General features: G+C 37.6%; 1 protein-coding gene across 1 annotated transcript in view; it reads left to right on the top strand.

The window, feature by feature from the left end:
* LOC140199811 (superoxide dismutase [Cu-Zn]-like) overlaps positions 1-14,069 on the top strand; it is a 42,165-nt gene that overhangs the window by 25,044 nt on the left and 3,052 nt on the right. The window contains exons 3-4 of the mRNA XM_072262309.1: positions 3,165-3,234; positions 11,989-12,106. Coding sequence (XP_072118410.1) covers positions 3,165-3,234; positions 11,989-12,106 — 188 coding nt within the window. The remainder of the gene's footprint in view (positions 1-3,164; positions 3,235-11,988; positions 12,107-14,069) is intronic.

Here is a 14,069-nt window from a genome sequence, read left to right as displayed (position 1 = left end):
GAAGCTAAAATCAGTTGTATCAGTGTTAACAGTGGAGTAAAGGGAATTACAGAGGCATGAGAGGAGAGCTGGCCAAAGTTGATTGGCAGTAATTTTTGGGAGCAATTCAAAAGGTGTAGGATAGATGTATTCCAAAGAAAAAGTGGTATTCTAAAGGGATGAGGCAACGATAGATGCCTAGGGAAGTAAAAGACAGCTTAAAAGCAAAAGAACGTATATAGAAAAAAATAGGAGGAAGTTAGAGGATTACGAAGCTTTTAAAAACCAATAGAAGGCAAAGGAAAAAGCAATAAGGAGAGAAAATAAGAAATACAAAAGTAAGCTAGCTAATAATATAAAAGAGGATACAAAAGGTTTTTTCAGATATATAAAAAGTAAAAGAGAGGTGAGAGTGGATATCAGACTGCCGGAAAATGACACTGAAGAGGTAATAATGGGGGACAAAAATGGCAATTGAACTTAAGTATTTTGTGTCAGTCTTCACTGTGGAAGACACAGCAGTAGGTCAGAAATTTGAGTGTGTCAGGGAGCAGAAGTGAGTGTAGTCTCTAAGAACTAGGTACTTGGGAAGCTGAAAGGACTGAAGGTAGATAATCACCTGGACCAGATGGATGACACCCCAGGGTTCTGAAAGAGGTAGCTGAAGAGATTGTGGATGCATTAGTAGTGATCTTTCAAATATTACTAGATCCTGGAATGGTTCTGGAGGACTAGAAAATTGCAAATGTCACTCCACTCTTTTAAGAAGGGAGAGAGACAAAAGAAAGGAAATTATAGACCAGTTAGCTAGCCTAACTTTAGTGTTTTGGAATATGTTGGAGTCCATTATTAAGGATGAGGTTTTGGAGGATTGGAGGTACATGATAAAAGAAAGGCCAAAGTCACTATGGCTTAAGGGGAAATCTTTCTTGACAAATCTGTTGGAATTCTTTGAGGAAATAAGAGGCAGGATAGTCAAATGAGTGTCAGAGGATGTTTACAAATGAGAAAATCTGTTGATGCTGGAAATTCGAGCAGCACGCACAAAATGCTGGAAGAACTCAGCAGGCCAGACATCATCTATAGAAAAAAGTACAGTCGATGTTTCGGGCTGAAACCCTTCAGCAGGACATCAGAAGGATTTTGGCCTGAAGTGTTGACTGTACTTTTTCCATAGATGCTGCCTGGCCTACTGAGTTCCTCCAGCATTTTGTCAGTGGATGTTGTTTTCTTAGATTTTCAGAAGGCCTGGAATAAATTCCTATGTACTTGAATTCTTTGCCACAAAAAGTTAATCAAAGGGTCATTCAATGCTTATCTGCAATTGCATGCTTAGCCTTAATTACTACATAATTAGAAACATTTCCACCACTCAAATACCAAAAATCTTTTAGAGGAATCATGACCAATATTCAGATGATCCACCATATCATTAGATGTTTATAGTCTGCACATGCCAATAGCCATTTAATAGAGATGGTCATGATACTTAAAGTATCATATTACTCTTGTTGCATGTTCCAGCTAACCAGAAGGGAACAGATGGACTACATATGTGGTAACACCTACAGAAATGATGCTGACCTTCTTGATTCTTCTTGGTCTATATACTCTTCTAATTTACAAGTTGAAGTTGATGCAAACATATCTACTTTGCAGTTATGTCTTTTCAATTTTGAATGCTCAAGTACAGCAACCTTGAAAGAATAGCAAAAGGGTGATAATGCTATATACACACTCTTGATCTGCAGCAACCTTTGATTTTCCGTGGTAGTTGAAGAGCAAAGAATACAAAGGATTGCTGCTAGAAAATGAGGCATTGACCTGCATGATTTTCTATCTGTGAGGATGAAGGTGTGACTTCTCTTTTAGTTCTGGTGTAGTTAAAGTTGTGGTGGGCTGTTTCCTACTCGTGGCCTTGCAGCAAATTGCACCCTGATTCATTGGAAATTTGTAGATCTTGCAGATCGATGGACTTACTTTGCACACAAAACAGAATGAAATGTACTTTGCTGTCATTCAATTTTGAGCCTACAACAATGAGAGGTGTCTGATGAGATGCTGCAAATTACTTCAATCTGGAAGAAACCAGACAATGTGATCCTTTTATTGTATTGAGATCATAGTTGTGGCTGAAACAGATGCTAGATTTCATTAAGAATGTGCCTTGTTTTCTCCCAACTTTCCCTGGATACCTTTTGTGCAGATACAGTATGATCTACTAAGTGTTTTACTCCTGTCTTACTGTTTTTCCAGCAGATTTACTGGATAGAAGGAACTATCTCAGGTCATTCAGCAACTGTTGTACCGTGCCCTCCAGAGTTATGAACCCTCATTCAGTAATGGGACATCAAGTATTTGTAGAACCATGATAACAATCAGTTCAAATTTGACTATCGTCTAGCTTGTTAAATAATTGATGAGCTGTTCAAATGGTGTGGATTGGGTGAGGAGTTGGGTGCTTCCTGTTGTTGAATATGTCAGTCACACAGAATAAAGAAGATTCTATTGTTTAACTGAATTTCTGTATGTAATGTATGTCAGATTGGCTTTTATATGCTGATTTATGCTACCATCTTCTTCCTTGTATCAACAGATGTTGACTCTTTGTGGTATATAATGACAAAATAGAAAATCATTTGGTAGAGAGAAATTAGAAAATTGCACCCATTTACTATCTATTGAGGAAACATCAAAATTCTTTATGTGGATGACTATATTTCCATATGTATACAGAAACTTCTCAGTTTATATATAAGATCTTGAAGAATAGTGAAATAACTATTGAAAAATGTCACACTGCCTTTATCATGGAGGAAAAGCAAAGGAGTGCTTGAAACATTTTAACAATGGAGAAATAACAACTGCATAAACATTTACACTGGAGTAATGATACAGGAAATAATGGAAATAACAGTATTATAGATACCTCAGTAAGTGAACTATAATCCAATATAAATTGGTGTTAGGAAGAGGAGTTGGTATTTCTACTCAAAAATCTCAAGGCCAAAATTGAGATGATTGATTCTTAGACCTGTCTGTGACCCAGCTCCTCAAAACTATGCCAGATCCTTGTGTTTACAAGAATATGTGCAGTATTTGTGGCAGTCTTCACTGTTTATTACTAGTATGTTAATAAAGTGGACAATATTTCCAGTAATACAAAGCCTATTAAACATTTTTAGGGTCTGCCTGTACAGGACCTCATTTCAACCCCTGTAAAGAACAGCATGGTGCACCACAAGATAAGAGGAGGTAAGTTTCATCTAAACAGTAGTGCTGGAAATGCTGTTATTTTTTGACATCTTTACTTGTTACCATATACAGTGTACATTACTACATAATGCTGACTTTTAATCTTAAAATTCATTTATCAACTCGGGGAATTTTCATAAATAAAATTACTCAGATCTGTTTGAAATTTTTTTTGGTTTAAGTGCCTTACATACAGATTGTTTCACAATATAAATATATCAAGGTAGTACAAAGGGAAACACAATAACTGAATGCAGAATATATTGCAAATGATATCTGCAAATCTGCAGATGCTGGAAATTCGAGCAACACGCTCAAAATGCTGGGAGAGCTCAGCAGGCCAGGCAGCATCTAAGAAAAAAGTACAGTTGACGTTTTGGGCTGAAACCTTTCGGGAATTTGAAGCTCTTTACCACACCAGTGAGACATAGAGGAGCACGTCTTTCTAATGTCAATGATTAGCTCTTTTTTTTGCCCACATGTCAGAATTATGCTGGCTCTGTACCACCTTAATGTTTTTGTTACTGGGTCTTATCAAGCATTGGAAGATTGACTGTACCCTAATACCTACATTGAAAGAATCTCATTGCTTTGCTTAAATTGTGAAATATTGATTAAATGATAAAAATGAGATATCAAAATAGAACTGGGCCATTTGGTCCAACAGGTCCATTGTCGAGTTTATTAGTTCCATAGTAGTCAGTCCAGACAAAACAGGAGTAATAGGCAATGTCAATCTATTCATTAGTGTGGAACACCAACCCCTATAGTGACAATTTAATTATCCAGAGAAAAATCTAACCAAGGATTGGCAGGCTTCTGGGGTAAATATGGTCAGTCATACTGGATCTGCAATATTTTAGTCCAAGATAAACAATTTTTTTTGAAGCTGTATTATCATACTTGATGTACTTTAGTGGTAAGATCCAGTTGAAGCAGAAGTTATGTTGAATGATGTGCTGGATTTGGAGACTCATGGGATGGTGGGTAAGGACAAAAGGAACCTTATTTCTGTTATGATGGCGAAAAGATGGGGTAAGTACAGATGTGCGGGGAAAAAGAGAGAAATGCTGGTGAAAGCAACGTCTATGGTGGTGGAACGGAAATCCCATTCTTGGTTAATTCTGAATTTGACAATTCCAACAAACTCCTGGTTACACCCTGTACAAACAAACTTATCATCCCTAGCTGCATTCTAATTCATACTGTTTCTCAGTATTTGGCAATTGGATACACTATGTCTTTGGACGTGGGGAATCAACTAATATTTGGATTTGTGGCATTAAAAATGCTACAAAATTAATTGTAATCCAACATAAATTATGATTGCTTTTAAGTATTTATGATTTCAAAGGTTCAGTACTTCATTTATTATCAAAATATGCAACTCCAAAATTCTTCTCGAGATAGCAATGAAACCAAGAAAGAAATGGTCATGAACTCCCAAATACCACGTCTCCGCACAAAAAAAACGAACTAAAACTGAACAAGTACATCGACCCCTAAATCCCCCACCCCTGCACACAAAAAAACAAGAAAGGTTGGGCAAAAAACAGAATACTGAAAAAATCTTAAGACTGAAAAAAGCCCACAATCCAAGTCCACATCCAAACACAGAAAACCTAGACAATATTCTCCCTCGCGATCTCAATAGCGATAAAAAGGTAGGCTCCAACAGTTTCAGAATCAAATTCATGAAAAACAACCGTAAAAGACATAAAAGAAGTGAAAGAAGGTTTCATGATCTATCCAGAAGACATTGACCGAAGGAGCTTTTTGTGCAGGTGCCATCTTGACTGGAAGATTTCCATTGCTTTTCATTTAAACAATGCCTCAGTTTTTAATAATCACAGCCTTACTTTCAGGCTTGCATTGTTTTTCCTTTTGCTGGTGGAAGCCTTCTTCCTACTATCTCGCAATATATTTTCTCTAATTCTAGCCACCTTGAACATCCTTGATTTTAAATTTTGCACAATTAAAGTCTGACCTTTCAATTATTCAGGCTTTGCTTCCTATACAACTCCATCCTCCCCTTGAGGTCCTTGTGCCCTTATATCTTTGACCAAGATTTTGGTCTTTGCTCAGATTTTCCATTGTTTAAAGTATTATCAACCTTTTATGATAATGTTTCTATGTAGCACCAAATGCTGTCTATAAACGCATGTTAGCTGTTGATTTCCAGGAAGTTGACTCTCCACTTGAACTAAGGATTTCTTATGATTTGAAGGGAATTTCTTAGAGTGTTTTCACAGAGAATTGTGAAACTAATATTCTTCAACTCACCTGTTAAATAGAATTATTGAATATATTGGAGGTGGAGATTCATCGACCTTAAAGCTATAATAAAGAGTAGTAGCAGTATTGAGACTAAGGATGAATCAGCTTTGAGTTACTTCAGTGTAAATTGCTGATTGTTCCTAGCAGTTGAATTGATTGTTGTATGTGGAATCATACATTCTTAAAGTTGTTAGACTTACACTCAATTATTTTTTGTTCCATTATACCACCCAATTGCTGTGCCACAGAATACCTGATTTATTTTTCTAACTATAGTGTTTATATAACTTTTAATTAGTGGTAAACTACCACTGGATAGGAGACCGGAAGTGCTGGGGCAATTTTAGCTGGAGTGAAGGAGGCTCAGGGGTAATCTTAATTGAGGGCATGATAAAAATTGTGAAGGACTTAGATAAAGTGAATAGATGGCCTGCTCTTCAGAGCTGAGAAGTCTAAAATTAGAGGGCATAGGTTGAAAGTTAGTGGGAAAGATTTAAAGGTGAGCTAAAAGGCAAGTTTTTCCATAAAAAAAGGTGAGTAGATGGAACAAGCTGCCAGGTGGTGGAGGTAGGAGACATTAAGTTTACTTGAGCAATAAAATTATTTGTTGTGATTTTTATTTGTGGAATAATAGAACCACATAGCAACCAGTTGAGAAAATCTAATTTTTTCCATTTATAGTTGAGGTTGTCATAATGATCATTCTTGAACTGTGTAAAATAATGGAGATACCAGTTTGAATATTTATAGATATTGATAGTTGAAGACTTTGATGCAACTTGGTCATTGATTCACTGTTTTGAGCGATTGGCCTATATAATTTGAGTACCAAGTTGCTACTAAACACACACACTTCTTTAAAATTACAAAATAGAATGAACCAAATAGAGTTTTAATTTTTTGCTACAGATTTCAGGATCTACAGTTTTATGTATTGGTGTTTATTTTGTGGGCCTTTTATTACTTTGGATCCCATTATAAAATAAACTGGAAGAGGTCTTTTGGTCAAGTAGCATTGGTGGAGGCAAATGGATGGTAGATATTTTCAATCAAAACTGTGCATCAGGACTGGAGTATAGTTGCTGCAGGATAAGTAGTTCCCCATTAGTTTAGAAGATTAGGTCTACTGTATTCCACATTACTATGCTAAGTGTTAATGATCATGTGCAGTAACAATCTTTGGAAACTGAGACAAAGTTTGGACACAACTAGCATTGATAATAATGGCTTTGGTCAGACTGTTGTCGAGTTATACTTGATTTTAAAAAGTGGGTGGCTATTTTTTTTAACATCAGTTGCTTTTCTCCGGAGATAATTCCCACATGATTGAGGCCTCCCTTTAAAAGTAATTTAATGTGATGGAACTGCCTGCCTCAACAACCCACAATTTCAACATCAGTTCTGGAGGAACTCATCATTAGTTGTTCTGGACTAGGCCGGATGTGACTATTAATTATTTCTCTTGTAACTTAATGGAATATATTCATAATATTTGGTTTAAGATGGCGCTACCAAAGACGCGTGACAGCTTACTGATAGTTCAGAAGCAAAGGAATTCGATTAAAATCATTATCAATAACACTTTTTTTAAAAAAAGTAAATTGTGGTAAACTATCACTGCAAACAATGAAGAGGCAAGTGAAGGCGAAGTTAATTTGCGAGATGTGCCTGCTGGTGTGTTGCACTTGGAGTTGGAGCCGTGCTGGTTGGAATGGGCGATTCAGAGGAGAGATGGGGCAAAGGAATTCTGATGCCCATCTAACTAACCCAGGTGTGAGTGTGAATTGCTCTGAGTACTGAGCCAATACTGGGCTTCTTTGGCAGCGAAATCCAGTTCTGAAGCAAATCGCTTGGCAGTTTGTTCTAGGCCCGGAGAGATTCGCCATGCGGCGAGGCCCAGATACTAATGCATGGTACAATATGCTGTTTGGACAATCTAAATGCCTGCCCAGATAGACTGGAAGGCAGGGTGCCGGGCAAAGTTGGATCACGCTGGGAGCTGAGCTGATTTGGAGAGGTGGAGAACAGCTTTTCTGCTAGCGAACTCGGGCATGAAGCAAATCGCCACTGTAGGGCCATTTCCTAGTGGGAGGTTTGGACAATTTAAATGCCAGCACAGATAGTCTAGGGGCTCCTCTCTCCATGATGCTGAGACTGCAAGACTCCAAGACTCCCCCCAGTTGCTGTGCTTCGTGTCTGTGAACTTTGCGGTCATTTGTCCTGCTAATATGATGAACTGAATATCAAGGCTTTGAGCCCACTCTGAGCTGCTCCAGGGATTTGGATCTAAGGACTCAACTTGGTTTGGAATGCTGTTGTTGCTCACTTCTATTGTTTGCATGATTTGTTTTGTGTTTTCTCTTTCTTTGGGGGTTGGTCTTATTTTTTAAAAATTGGGTTCTTTCAGGTACCTTTATTTGCAATTGCTTGTATGCAACCAAATCTCACGGTTGTATAATTTATACATTCTTTGATAAATACACTTCAAATAATCACAGTAAATTAGAAATAGCTTTTTTTCCTAATGGGATGGGAAATGTTAGTGTAGCAGTTAGCACAACACTTTACAGTGCCAACGATTGGGGTTGAATAATTGCGGCTGCCTGTAAGGAGTTTGTACGTACTTCCTGTGACCACTTAGCTTTCTTGGAGGCCCTTCAGTACATTCCAAAGGGGTACAGGGTAGGTCTGGATAGGCAGAGCCTTGTGCATGCGAAGTTGTGCTTGAACTTTTTAGGGTTTCTTTTTGAAGAGGTAATCAAAAAAGTAGATGAGGGTAGGGTAGATGATGTTGTTTGTATGTACTTTATCAAAAGCCTTCAACAAGATCCCACATGGTAGGCTGAACTGGAAGGTTCCATAGCTTGGGCTTTCGGGGAAGCTCACATGATGGGTTTAAAGTGGTTCAAAGGTAGGAAGCAAAAGGTGATAGTTGAAGGTTGTTTCTCAGAAGCCATGTGACTGGTGGTGTGCCACAGGGTTGTGCTGGGACACTTGTTATTCGTTATTTATATAAGTGATTTGGATGTGACTCCACAAGACTTGATCAGTAAGTCTGAAGACATGGAGTTAGGTGGCGTTGATGTGAAGAAGTTCATCATGGATTATAAGGGGATTTTGATCAGTTAGAGAAGTTAGTCAATGAGTGGCAAATAGATTTCAGTACACGTAAGCATTTGATGATGCATTTCGAAAGTCAAACCAGTATAAGTCTTGTTCTGTGAATGGTAGGGCACTAGGGAGTGTAGTGGAGCAGAAGGACTTAAGAGAAAAAGTACATAGTCTTTTTTTTGAAAGCAGTATCACAGGTGGACAGGGTGGTGAAAAAGGCATGCTGGCCTTCATCAGACAGAGAGTAGGAATTGGGACATTATGTTGCAGTTCTAAAAGGCCATATTTGGTGTACTGTGTTTTGGTCACCCTATTATAGGAAAGATGTAATTAAACTGGAAAGAGTGCAGAAAAGATTTAAGAGGATGTTGCCAGTACTTGAGGGCCTAAATTATAAGCAAAAGTTGGTCAGGCTTTATTCCTTGGTGCAGAGAAAATGACTCCTGTACCTTACAGAGATAGTTAAAATTGAGGGGCACAGACCAGGTGGATGGTAACAGATTTTTCTCTACAGGAAAGACAAATACTAGAGATATAGACTAGAGTGAGAGGGGAAAGATTTATAAGTACCTGAGGGGCAACTTTTTCATGCAGTGGATGGTGAGCATATGGAACAAGCTGTCAGAAATGATTGAGGCAGGTACAGTGCTACCATTTATACAATAGTATCTAATAAGTACTTGGATGGGTACAGAGAGGCATGGATTTGGGCCAAATATTGGAAATTAGGATTAGTTGGGTGGTCGTTGGGCTGAAGGGCCTGTAGTTATGCCGTATTGCTTTATGGCTCTGTACCTAATCCACTTACTGACTTTCAGTCATCAGCAAAGAGATAGGTGTCATCAGTGGTGTGTTCAAATGGCATTTTCTTGGCTCCCAACCTTGTGACAGTTTTGGTTAAAGCTGAAACAAAGAGTTAAATCCCAGAGCAGACGCAGAAGTGCCCACCCTTGCCATCAAGGCAGGATTTGACTAACAGTGGTGTTAGTCTTTCCATCAAATCGTGAAAGGATGAGTGAAGGTATGACAACATTCAAAACTCAATACAATCCAGAACAAAGCCAACCTACTGGATAAGTATGCCTTCAATCATACTCCGTGCTCATTTCCTCCACTGCTGGTGAATGGGAACTGTGTTGTGTGCCATCACAAAAACATTTGAACTACTTCAATACAATTCCTACCTTTTAAAAAGAACAACAGCAATAGGCACAGTGGAATGAATGTGTGCCACCAGTTGCATGTTCCGATTTAAGCTGCATATTGTTCTGACTGAAATATATTGCTTTACCTAATCCATCATTTGATTCTCTGTTTCTAATAGCATTGTAAGAACCTTCACCAGAGGGATAACAGTGATTCAACGCAGCACCTATTTTCTCAAGGGCAATAACTTTTAGTCTGGTCAGTGATACTAAGTCCTCTCAAGAAGACAGACTACTCCCTCATTTAAATAAATTAAATTATCATTTTAAACTTAACACAGCTAGAGGTGACTATTTCTGGATTAGTAGATGTATTTTATAAGCAATGATTCCTAATGGATAAAATAATAGATTATCCCCTAGACCCATCCTGTTTCTTATGGTTACGGGTAGTGACAAGAGTTTAGTGCATTTATAGCGAATGCATAACTGTGTACTGAGAGCAGGAAGCCTTAAAAGAAATGAAATAAAACGTGCTTCTTAGTCAAGGTAATCAAAGGACTTGTTACTTTACTTAATCAAATGACTTATCTGAGAGCTGATAAACATCTTAAAGCTTTGCTAGTTTGATGTTCTTTTTGCATTAGGCTAGAGTTTGAAAAGGGCATGGAATAAATTCCACTAGTATTTTTCAAAAAGGATGACATGTTTACCTCCTTTTAAGGATAGGCATACAATTAAAATAGCAAATTGCAATTCATAGGAATGAAAATAATACAGAAATAATATGCTGGTGAAGAAACCAGTTCTGATCATTCAATATTAGTTAGTCTTGCCTGTTAGAATCTGATTCATAATTAATATTTTTGTTAAATAAAGTGTTTATGAAACGTATCACAGGTCTTTGGTCAGAAAGAAGTTGAGGGAGGCAGGTTCCTTTTTCTGAAAGATAATATCACTTACAAAACTCGGAACAAAGCAATTTAAACGTTCAACCTTGATTTCTAAATGGGCACCAAAAAAAGCTGAATAATTCTTCATCTTAGACATCCAATTTTGTATCAGATCTTTTAAAATGTTTCATTACGACAAGTTTAAAAGAAGTATTTTAGAATTAGATTTAATTATATTTCTTATAAAGCAATTACTTTTCCAGAGATAACAAGAGGAATTCTGCAGGTATACTACTTAAACTAGTCATGACTCTGGGGTTGAGTGAAAACTTGTAACAGAGTTCAGCTGAGCTGCTTAAGTCAATTTGAAGACTCCAGACCATAAGAAATAGGAGCAGAATTAGGCCATTCAGCCCATTGACTCTGCTCCACCATTCAATCATGGCTGATCCATTTTTGCCCTCCTCAGCCCCATTCCCCAGCTTTGTCCCCATAACCTTTGATGCCATGTCAAATTGAGCACACTATCTAACCCTTTCAGTGCTCAGCAGGTTTCATTGAGATCCCTCTGCATTCTTCTAAATTCCAGTGAGTACAGGCCCAAAGCTGCCAAATGCTCCTTGTAAATTAACCTCTTCATTCCTGGAATTATCCTTGTGAACCTCCGCTGGTCGCTCTCCAATGACAACCTATCCTTCCTGAGATGTGGGGGCCAAAACTGTTGACAATACTTCAAGTCTAGCCTGACTGGTGCCTTATAAAGCCTCAGCATTGTCTCCTTGCTTATATATTCTATTTCTCCTGAAATAAATGCCAACATTCCATTTGCTGCCTTTACCACAGACACAACCTGTAAATTAACCTTCTGGGAGTCTTGCACAAGGACTCCCAAGTCCCTCTGCACCTCTGATGGTTGAACCTTCTGCCATTTAGGAAATAGTCCGCACTATTGTTCCTTTTACCAAAATGCATTATTATACATTTCCCAACACTGTATTCCATCTGCCAGTTGTTTGCCCATTCCTCCAATCTGTCTAAGTCCTGCGGCAATTGCTTTGCTTCCTCAGCACTACCTACCCCTCCATCTATCTACATATCGTCCGCAAACTCTGCTACAAAGCCATCAATTCCATTATCCAAAATCATTGACAATGTGAAAAATAGTGGTCCCAATACTGACCTGAGGAATACTGGTAAATAGATTTGGAAAGATTTAGCTACCTCTAAGCCTTTAAAATGCATCGTCAACGAGAAAAAATGTGTCACTTTAAACATGCATAAACAGTGAACATTCCTTTGATTAAATTATAATGTTTCAATTTATATAGACATGTGGGTGACCTAGGAAACATTGAAGCTGATGGAAGTGGCATAGCCCGCTTTGAACTGGAAGACCGGCTGCTTCGCCTGGCAGGAAAGCATTCAATTATTGGACGTAGTATAGTGGTAAGTGTTAAAATTGTACTGCCAAGCAAAATAGCAAATAGAGTTAATAGTGGAGAAAATAACTAAGATTTTGAATTAATTCAACCAAAATGTATCAAAAACAGTTGAATTTTCCAAATTAGAATCATGTTTCAATTCCTTTCTTCACTTGAATTAATAAAAAACAACAAAATAGCTGTTCACGGAATACAAGACCATGAAAGTAACATTGGCCTACTGAAACACAATGAATTCTGTAAACAAATTGGAAAGAGCAGGTAAAAGCAATAAAGGTGGTACATTTTCAGAATACCTTTTGATAAAGTTCTACTTTGAAGACTTGAAAATTCTTGCAAAGCTGTCTACTTATGAACCAAGTAGCAGATTGAACTGAAAAATTATGACAGAAGGAGGGGAGGAGTAAAAGTCAGAGATTACTCCCAATTTACAGACAATGGGAAATAGCAAGCTGAAGTGGCTTCAATTTCAGTATAAAAGGTGTTGATTTCCAACAGGAAGGTGAGCTGACAAAAGGAAAATTAAGTTCATCATTTTGGCATAAACTTTAATTCTTAAAAACTTAGTAAGCTAAATGGAGCAGAAACCAAACAAATCTGGCATAGATTTCTAAGATACGTAAAATATCTAGATGGGTTGAGAAGACCATAGAAGAGCAAGAAAATAGTAGTAGGCTTTACTTATAAAGGAGTACAATTTTTAAGTTAATTTGAGTTAATTAAAATATTTTAACAATTACAGGAACGCAACTATGAGAATGACTTGTTCCAGGACTTCTAAGAAAATGTGATTACTTTATGGAATTTCTTTGAAATTTTACTTGAAAACAAAAACAGTTGTCATTTCTGGCCTAGTGCAGAATGGGGATGTGTAAAAGTAGAAACTTAAAAAGTGGATGTCAAGTTTTTCTGCAGAGTGCTGAGAATATGGAGAGGTTGAAACAGGTCAGCCCAATTAGTGCAATTATAAAACTTGAGTACAGGTCATTTGGGTGAGATTGCCTGTTTCAATATCACACAAAACTTGAGGTAAGCAGTAATGTATTGTTCATATCTTGATTTACTGAAGAACCACATCTCCGGAGTTAAAGAATGTGATAAACAGCAGATATGCAAAATTCATGTTAGAGAGAATGGCAGTGTGTACAAAAAGCATGTTTTACTCTTTTGTTTAAGATATAGTACAGTAACAGGTCCTTCTGGCCCAAAGAGCCTACAGTGCCCAATTACACCCATGTGTCCAATTAACCTACTAACCCATATGTGAGGGGAAACTGGAGCTCCCAGAGCAAATCCACATGGTCATGGGGAGAATGTACAAACCCCTTACAGACAGCAGTGCAGTTGAGCCCAAATTGCTGGCACTGTAATAGTGTTAACGCTAACTGCTGCACTACCATCCCATCTTCCAGCATTTTGTGTGGGTTGCTCAGTTCCTCCATCAGTTTCTGTGGGTTTCTCAGGAATTCCAACAGCTACAGAATCTGTTGTGTTTTGGATGTAATGAAATTGATTAATTAAGGAACACAATTTGTATAATGTGGGCCAAAATGTTACAGTGTATTTTCAGTTGAGTTGTTTTGGAAAATGACAAACAAAATAAATGTCCTAGGGAGAAAACTGCTTACATGTAAATTCTCAACTATTAATCAAGCACCATTTTTCCTTAAGAACCCAGGCTGCTAGGTTCAGCATGGGAGATCAGTGGAAAATGATAAGCAATCACTTTTAATAATTGTGCAACCATACTCGATTAAGTAACAGCACCTTTTAGATTAACAAAATAAACTTACAGCTGTTAAAAGCTCCTTTCTTTTTGAAAATCTTGCAGAAAAACTAACTTGGTTGTTAGTCTGAAACTCCAGCTCTCGACCCTTATTGCCATTTGCACAATATTTTTATAACGTGACTATGATGCATGATTTCTTAGGAATGCAACCATCACATTACCAAACTCCCTGTACCAT

This window comes from Mobula birostris, chromosome 6 (assembly GCF_030028105.1).
Source record: "Mobula birostris isolate sMobBir1 chromosome 6, sMobBir1.hap1, whole genome shotgun sequence".
Taxonomy (NCBI): Eukaryota; Metazoa; Chordata; class Chondrichthyes; order Myliobatiformes; family Myliobatidae; genus Mobula; species Mobula birostris.
The sequence above is the reverse complement of the archived record's forward strand: the minus strand, read 5'-3'. Positions and strand labels throughout refer to the sequence as shown.